General features: G+C 37.5%; 1 protein-coding gene across 2 annotated transcripts in view; it reads right to left on the bottom strand.

Annotated features, from left to right (window-relative positions):
* CPB2 (carboxypeptidase B2 (plasma)) overlaps nucleotides 1–9,414 on the bottom strand; it is a 71,823-nt gene that overhangs the window by 24,434 nt on the left and 37,975 nt on the right. For both annotated transcript variants that reach the window (XM_005861396.2, XM_005861397.2), the window contains exons 7-8: nucleotides 7,001–7,111; nucleotides 3,869–3,962 (exon numbers count right to left, since the gene is read on the bottom strand). In XM_005861396.2, coding sequence (XP_005861458.1) covers nucleotides 3,869–3,962; nucleotides 7,001–7,111 — 205 coding nt within the window. The remainder of the gene's footprint in view (nucleotides 1–3,868; nucleotides 3,963–7,000; nucleotides 7,112–9,414) is intronic.

Below are 9,414 nucleotides of genomic sequence, written 5' to 3'. Positions count from 1 at the left end.
TTTCTGGGGTTTTTTTTAGCTTCTATGTTTGTTACAATGTTCAAACTGCAGGCTCAGAGGCCTGCAAGGCAGGCGGGGAACGTTGGTTTCCTCCGTCACTGAAGGAAGCAAGCCTCATGTTAGTTTCAAGCTGCCTGGCTGCCGGCTGCCATCTTGGCTGTCAGTTAATTTGCATATCTCCCTGATTAGCCAATGGGAAGGGTAGCGGTTGTACGCCAATTACCATGTTTCTCTTTTATTAGTGTAGATAGGTTTTTTTTTCTTTTGAGTGAGTCTGATCTTCATCTTCCTTTACTAGTTCAGATCTTTACCCACACCCCTTTTATGTTTTTGTTGTCACAAATTATCCCTGTTTATGCTGTAAGTATTTTGGTGATCTTATTTGTAGTGTTGTGACCTTATTTTCTTTGTTTGAGGTAGAATAACTCCCTTGAGTATTTCCTGCAATAGAGATTTTCTGGTGATAAAATCCTTCAGCTTCTGTATGTCTTGGAGTGACTTTATTTCTCCTTCATGGTTAAAGGATAATTTTGCTGGGTATATTATTCATGGCTGGTAATTTATCTCTTTTTGATGTCTGAATATTTGGTTCCATTCTCTTATAGTGGCTTATAGTGTTTCTGCTGAGAAGTTAGATGAAATTCTGATGGGTTTTCCTTTGTAGTCATTTCCTTTTTTCCCTGGCTGCTTTGAGAATTTTTTCTTTGTCATTAATTTTTGATAGTTTTAATACAAAGTGCCTTGGAGAGGGCCTCTTTAGATTGAGGTAACTAGGTGTTCTTTTTGCTTCTTGGATCCTGGAATCTAATTCATTCCATAGGTTTGGGGAGTTCTCATCTACTATTTGTTTGAATAGATTCTCTGTTCCCTGCCTAAACTACAATTGCTTTTTCTGATGGAGTCAGATAATTCTTGAGCTCTTTCATTTTTCTTTATGCCCAGCTATCTCTTCTCTCCTCTGTGTCATTTATAGATTCCTATCTTCATTATCACTAATTCTTTCCTCCATCTGATTGCCTCTGTTTTCTATGCTCAGTAATTCACTCTTTTTAAAAAATATATATATATTTTTATTGATTTCAGAGAGGAAGGGAGAGGGAGAGAGAGATTGAAAAATCAATGATGAATCAGAATCATTGATTGGCTGCCTCCTGCATGCCCCCTACTGGGGATCAAGCCTGCAACTCAGGCATGTACCCTTGACCAGAATCAAACCCGGGCCCTTCAGTCTGCAGGCCAACACTCTATCCACTGAACCAAACCAGCTAGGGCTCTGTAGTTCACTCTTAATCTCCTAGATTGCATGCTTCATTTCTAAGATTTCTGATTGGTTCTTTTTTAAAGTTTCAATCTCTTTGGTAAAGTACTTGTTTTGTCCACTGATTTGTTTTCTGAGTGCATTGAATTGCTTGTCTGTATTTTCTTGCATCTTGTTGAGTATTTTCAGAACTGCAATGTTGAAACCTCCATCATTTATATCACATTTCCATGTGTTCCAGCCTGTTTTCTGGGGATTTTTCATTTTTTTTGCTAATCACCCTTGTTACCATGGTTATTCATGGTATTTGCTGTTCTCCTTTGCTTAGACATCTATATCTGTCTACTAGAGGCCCGGTGCATGAATTTTGCACCAGTGGGGACCCTCGGCCTGGCCTGTGGGATCGGGCCAAAACCGGCTCTCCGACCTCCCCTGAGGGGGCCTGGATTGTGAGAGGGGGCAGGCCAGGCCGAGGGACCCTACTGGTGCATGATCGGTGCTGGGGAGGGATGTGGGAGATTGACCAGCCAGAGAGAGACCGCAGGAGGGCTCCAGGGCATGTCTCGCCCATCTCGCTCAGTCCCGATTGGCTGGACCCCAGCAGCAAGCTAACCTGCCAGTTGAGCATCTGCCCCCTGGTGGTCAGTGCACATCAAGCGACTGGTTGACTGGTCGACTGTAGCCCCCTGGTGGTCAGTGCACGTTGTAGCAAGCTGTTGAGCAGCCTTATCATATCATTAGCATATTACGCTTTGATTGGTTGAACAGCCAACCAGCCGACCGGACACTTAGCATATTAGGCTTTTATTATCTAGGAATATTAATGGCTGATAGCAGCTTTCTCTGAACAGGTCCTTCTATGATTTTTCCAGTAGATGGCGCTGAATTGCAAGATTATTTTAGCTCTGTGGTCTCCCAGTTTTGACCTTCAGGGCTTCCATAAAACAGTTCAGCTGTGCTGCTTATGGGCGGGGTTTGTTTTGTCCCTACCCTAATGGTGACCCCTGACCTCCATTGGGTCCCACCCCAAGCACCCCATGTGGAGATCAGTCACAGAGGGAAACAGCGGTTTTACTGCAATAGCTCTTGGTTTACAGATAATATGCTTCTCGACCTGACTCCAAGGGCAACAGGAGGTGAATTTTGAGAGCTCAAATGGTAGTAGTGTTCTGTGGTTCTGTTTTTTTGTCTGAAACAGTACTGTGTAGCCTGACAGTGGAGAGCCACATGGCAGAGCCCCATGCTCTGTCAGGCATCTGCTGGCTCAGTCACTGTCCCCTCCACTCACTGCTTGCCCTGCTGAACTGTCCCCTACAGCTCTCTGTTCCTCCAGGCCCAAGAAAGTGCCTGCTACTGCTGTTTTCCTCCTCTCTCCAGGCCGGGCCTTGAGGTCCGGCTTCAGGGTTGCATCTGTGGGCCATCGGTGCTTTCCTCCCTTCTCATATCCCCATTTATTTCTGGTTGCCCACCTTTAGACCTTTCAATGTGCAAATCTCTCATGCATGCCTCTGTATGGAGCAGGCAATTCTTTGTTGAATTATAGTTGGTAAACTTGTTATAATTTCAGGGGGAGAGGCTAAGGGGATCTCTCATACTGCCATTTCTCTGACATCTATCTGTGTAGTTTTAATTTGTAACTGTTTCTTAAATGTAGTGGCTATGAAATATAATGGGAGTATGGAGGGTGAACTAACACCTACTTCCCTGAGAACAGACAATATTCTTGAATGCCTAAATCAATATTCACTGAGTTCCTTAACTCATCCAAATCAAGGAATGATAAACTCCCACTGTGCTAGACATAAGTTTATCTTTATAATATTCATGAAAGTAAGACCATGTTAAGAAAGTGAAGAGTTAACACAAAAGAAAATGCTTTCAAACACTATAGAGGTAAACATTTAACTATGCAATTAAAAATAAGAGATACCCACCTGACCCTGGTCTCTGCTATCCTAGGGATGAAATTATTTGTTTATTAAACAGGAAATTTAATAGTCACATCCTTATTATTCTAGAAAAATAGAATTTTAAAATTTTGAAGCTAGATGGGACTTAAAGAACTGGTCTAACTTCCTTCTTTTACAGATGAGGAAACAGCACGAAGGAGAGGTTAAGGCAGCGGTTCTCAACCTGTGGGTCTCGACCCCTTTGGGGGTCGAACTACCCTTTCACAGGGGTCACCTAAGACCATCGGAAAACACATATATAATTACATATTGTTTTTGTGATTAATCACTATGCTTTAATTATGTTCAATTTGTAACAATGAAAATACATCCTGCATATCAGATATTTACATTACGATTCATAACAGCAGCAAAATTACAGTTATTAAGTAGCAACGAAAATAATTTTATGGTTGGGGTTCACCACAACATGAGGAACTGTATGAAAGGGTCACGGCATTAGGAAGGTTGAGAACTACTGGGTTAAGATAATTTGCTGACTCTAGTTAATATTCACAGCACCACTCTTAACTAAAAAGTTTATTATTTAAATTATTTCCTGATTCAGAAAGACCCTCTATCTTTGAATTAATGCACCTTTCTTTATGAATATCATGTTTCTAAGGAAGAAACATTACCCAAAATGAAACAAACAACCTACCACACCAGTGTTTGGATGCAAAGTTCCTGTTCAGATCTGTTCCAGTGCAAGGATTGTTTTCATGAACAGAACGGTTCTTTCTCCACATTCGATTCTAGTAAACAAGATACAGATAACCAGTGTGGCCATGTTTGTGGTTTAAGGAAAGACATGACTTTTAAAAATATATATATATTTTTATTGATTTCAGAGAAAGGGAGAAGGAGAGAGAGATAGAAACATCAATAATGAGAGAGAATCATTGATTAGCTGCCTCCTGCATGCCCAACACTGGGAATTGAGCCCAAAACCTGGGTATATGTCTGGGTTGTGGGAATCGAACCATAACCTCCTGGTTCACAGGTGCACGCTCAACCACTGAGACATGCTGGCTGGGCAAGACAAGACTTTTAATGCCTAAGTGGCCAGGCTATATTTCTCTCCTGCAATCCCATCACTTCATCCTGTCACTTTCTTCACGGCATTCTTTTTGCACAGCTCCTGTTTTTGTCTAGGTCTCAATCACATTAACTCAAACTATTTTAGTTTAAACCGAACAAAATAATAATATTTGATTAATTTTGACCTAAAGAAATAATATTGTCATTTGGTTTTGCTAGGCTGCTTATTGGCCTTTTTGTTTAGTCTTATTCCTTTAAAGTAATTTTATGCATTGTTGAGTTCCTTCTAAGAAAAGTAAAATAACTTTGTGTTTCAACTCAAATTAAAACTATGAGTCATGAGTTTCTTTTTTTTGAATGGCACCAAGTTTGACTTTTCTTTTATTTTTTTAAAATTTTTTTTTAGTTAAGGTCCATGTCCATTGGTTTGGCTTATATGCATGCATACAAGTCCTTTGGTTGATCTCTTCCCCTTGCCCCCTCCCTCCCCTACTTTCCCTCTGGGGATTAATAGTCTGATCGCTGTTTCTCTGTCTTTGGATCTGTCCCTGTTCATCAGTCTATGTTGTTCTCTATATTCCACAAATGAGTGAAATCATGAGATATTTATCTTTCTCTGACTGGCTTATTTCACTTAGCATAGTGCTCTCCAATTCCATCCATGTTGTTGCAAAAGGCGAGAGTTCCTTCTTTTTTTAAAATTGAAATATATTTGACATCTAACATTGCATAAATTTAAGGTGTACAACATGTTGATTTGATACATTTATATATTATGATATGATTACCATTGTAGGGATAGTTAGTACCTCTATTACATCACATATCATTTCCTTTTTGTGGTGGGAATAATCAATATTTAGTCTCTCAGCAAGTTTGAAGATTATAATACAATACTGTTGAGTCTTGAGTTTCAGTGCTTTTTAAAACTGAATTCAACACTTTCTAAAAGCTACAGGGGCTAGAGCTGGGAAGACTCCTGTAGCCTGATGGCTCCTTTGGTTGTACTGATCTGACTCTGGTTTGTAAACATAAAGCAAATCCCCCACTGTATTCCTGAGGTAAACTGGAAGCTTTGATCATGTAAATAGTTGCACAGCCTTTAGTTCTAAGGTTGGGGTGATGTGGCACTGTTTTCCCCTACTCTCACCAACCCTTCTACCAAACCTCCCATTCTACTTCCAAACCTTGGCCTGTGGTTTGGTAGCAACACTTTCTGTGGAGAAATTAGGTTCTTGAACTGCAGAAACTACTATTTGGCAGAGTTCAGACACAAAGAACAACTGAAAAGTGGAAACATCTAAAGGGTGGCTAAATTCCACTGTGATTCTGGTGAAGGCATACATTTATTATAACATCAACATCTAGATGTGATCACTTATTGAACATTAAATTAGTATTATGTGCAATGCTAGGTATTTCTCATTTACTTAGTTTAGGATTTTCCCACCCCCACCTGCAAACTTTAATTCATAGTATTCCTCTTAATTGAGTTGATTTTCCCATCAGTCTCCATTCTGATCTCTTCTGCATAAATTACCTCCAACATGAAATTATTCCTGTGTAATCCCATATGTTTCTAATCCCTGCACTTTTCTCATTCCTTGTAGTGTTTACATGTGCTACCCAAGTAGGTTTCTCTTAACTGATATATGCTCAGTTATGTTTTATGTGCCCCTCATTAAATTAGAAAGGAATGTTCTTCATAGTGCTTGAGTAATTTTACATGAATCATGATACTTATAGATTAGAAAAATTATTGATAATGGTTCCCAATAGAGATGAGATTGATCAGGATACTCATGCTCATGATTGAGTTAAAGTGTACTAAGGTTTAAATTCACAAATAAGTTAGAATAAAAGTTCAATTAATTCTGTTCTAAATCTTGCAATTTATGATTTTACAAATAAAAAATGCTATTTAAAGGATTCCTAGTAAGAATAAATGGATCTAGGCATTGTGCATCAGTGGTAACTAATATCTCAAAAAGAGTCACAACTAGATATTATACACATCCTGATCTGAGAACACACTATCACAATGAAGTAGTCTTGCCAAAAAAGTTAATTCTAAATCTGATTAAGCTTACAGAATCCAAATATCAATTTTTAGAAAATACAGGGGACAGAGGAATAGGTTAAATTGCAACATGGCAAAATGCAACTAGCAAATTCAGACAATGGGAAACTTTTTTGTTCAATGAATAAATTGCAAGGAAGAGTGAGAGCATGAGCATTTATGGATTACAATAGAATTAAAAGACATATAAATCAATCACAGCATATTAGCCTTCTTTGGATCCTGAATCAAAGAAACTTATTTAAAAGTTATTATGTAATTAAAAATTTAAATATTGATTGAACCTTTTATTTCAAGTAATTATTTTTAATTTTTAGATATATTTGTACTGTGGTTATTTTTTAAAGAGCTTTTTTAGAGATGCATACTAAAATATTTATTGATGAAATGATATGATGTCTGAGATTTGCTTTAAAATAATATGGGTAAGGTAGAAGAGTATATAGATCAAAATAGATCAGCTTAAGATGATTATTTCTGAAGCTCTCTGACAGGTACATAGGAGTGTACTATAAAATTATTTCCACTCACATAAGGTTGATCTTTTCCGTAATGAGAATTATTTTGTTTCATAATGAAACTATTGTGCCAAGATCCAGGATTTTATAAATAATTAATTCAGAGTATCATGTATTCCCAAAGGGGGCAAGTTTTTTCTTTGCCTTCACCTACCGTTTTCCAAGAGTAGTCATAACCATCCACATTAACTACCGGCATAACATAGAAATCCAGGTGCCTCAGAATATTGGTAAACAGATTTTCTTCCCCAGATAACCGAGTTACCTACAAATAAAACCAAGTGTGTTAAATAATATCTTTTAAGTTCTTCTAAACTTAGTTTGTTTCTTTTTCCTTTTTAAAAATTAGTTTTTATTGATTTCAGAGAGGAAGGGAGAAGGGGAGAGAGATAGAAACATCAATGATGAGAGAGAATCATCTATCGGCTGCCTCCTGCATGCCCTCTACTGAGGATGGAGCCAGCAATTCGGGCATGTGCCCTGACGTGGAATCAAACCATGACCTCCTGGTTCATGGGTTGAAGCTCAACCATTGAGCCACACCAGTCAGGCTAGTCTGTTTCTTTTATATGTCCCCCCCCCCACCTTTTTTAAAGTCATTTGGCATGTTTAGATTTACAAATTTAACTTCTAGGAAGAGTATCAAATGGTCTTCCTATTTGATGGAGGCAGAAAACAGAACCATACGTTTTATAAAAATTTCCTTTGAGAAACAAAAATAATTATTTATTAAATCCATAAAGCCCACTACAAAGATTTAAGGAAGCAAAAACCTAGATATAGTTCTTTTCAATAATCCATATCAATCAGAGCTTTAATTTTTGTCTTATGTCCAGATAGGACTAGTGATATTTTCTACATTGTCTTTGTAACTTTTGGGGCTAAATTTTTGCTGTAATAGCAGTATGTGTCCCAAGCATCAGATCATTTGGCTTTAAAATCAGTGGTAGCTTTTCCTAAGTACTGGCTATGAGTTTCCGAATAGGCATCATCTGACACTGCTCATTTGGTTCCAGTGGTTCTCATCCTGGGGGTCGCGACCCCTTTGGCGGTCGAACGACCCTTTCACAGGGGTCGCCTAAGACCATCCTGCATATCAGATATTTACATTATGATTCATAACAGTAGTGACATTACAGTTATGAAGTAGCAACGAAAATAATTTTATGGTTGAGTCACAACATGAGGAACTGTATTTAAAGGGCCAGAAGGTTGAGAACCACTGGTTTAGACCCACACCTACCTTAGGGTCACATTTTCCAACATGATCTAATGACATCCTCATTCTGATGACTGAGAAGTGCATCACAAAATAACCAAATATAAAGGCAGGATAACCACAAAGACAAATTTCAGCTGGTTAAACCATTGCTTCTAGGACTAAGCTTTGGTATAAACACATTATCATAATGAAGTAGTGGCAGCATTGCTATATTTTAATTTGTGGATTAGTTTACAATTATTTGTTGCTTTAAACTTTACTCAAAAACACCTCAAAAGATGTTTTTAAAAAATATTTTTTTATTATTGACAAAAGAAAAATGTCTTTAATCCTACTTTAACTATAGTAAAATCTTTACCATTTTCTCTTTTTAAATATTTAAAATATCATTTTCATATTCTGCTAAAACAATCATGAGTCATGTTAAAAATTTTTGCAATGGACAACCACTAATGAAATATGGGAGAAAGGAAAGCTAAAATACAAGTTGTTTTTTAATCTACTATGGGTCAGAAATGAAAGCTTAATGAGAAGAAAGCAAATTTTATAGACTAAAAGAAGCGATTTTTTCAAGAGTTGAGCAACTAGTAAAATACATTTTTATGCTCTAAATTTGTAAATTTATGTTGAAGTCATGTTTCAGTATTAACATAGCAGTTAATTATCAGAAAAAGATTAGAGACCTGATTTATTTTAAAGTAATAAAGCATTTATCATTTTAATTTCTACAATGTTTGTTGAAGTTTTAATATATGTGGCCCAGTAGGTTTCTTTGTCTGCCTCTCTCTCTATCTCTCTCTTTGGCTTAAAATTTATCTCTCACAATTTTGTAGGCCAGAGGTCCAAAATCAAGGTGTTAGCAGGATTGGTTCCTTCTTGAGGTTCTGAGGAAGAATCTGTTCCATGACTCTCTCCTAGCTTCTAGGGGTTGTTTGGCATTACTTGGCTCATAGCTACACCACTACAATCTCTGCCTCCATTGTCACATGGCCTTCTTTTTTAAAAATTTATTTTTATTGTTGAGAGTGTTACAGATGTCTCCCCCTTTTCCCCATTGCCCCCCTCTACCAGATTCCCACCCTGCCCCAAGCCTTCATTGCCCTATTGTCTATGTCCATGGGCAATGCATATGTGCGTATGTTCTATCACATCACATATCATTTCTTTTTTTGTGGTGGGAATAATCAATATTTAGTCTCTCAGCAGTTTGAAGATTATAATATAACTAGTGGCCCAGTGCACAAAATTTGTGCACATTAAAAGGGGATTAACTAGAGAAAATATTTTAATATTGCTATTTGCCCTTTCTCTATAATACAAGTGTCAGAGATGAAAGGAAATTAGTA

The sequence above is a fragment of the Myotis brandtii genome, unplaced genomic scaffold, assembly GCF_000412655.1.
Source record: "Myotis brandtii unplaced genomic scaffold, ASM41265v1 scaffold15, whole genome shotgun sequence".
NCBI classification, from domain to species: domain Eukaryota; kingdom Metazoa; phylum Chordata; class Mammalia; order Chiroptera; family Vespertilionidae; genus Myotis; species Myotis brandtii.
This window is presented reverse-complemented; position numbering and strand designations above follow the sequence as displayed.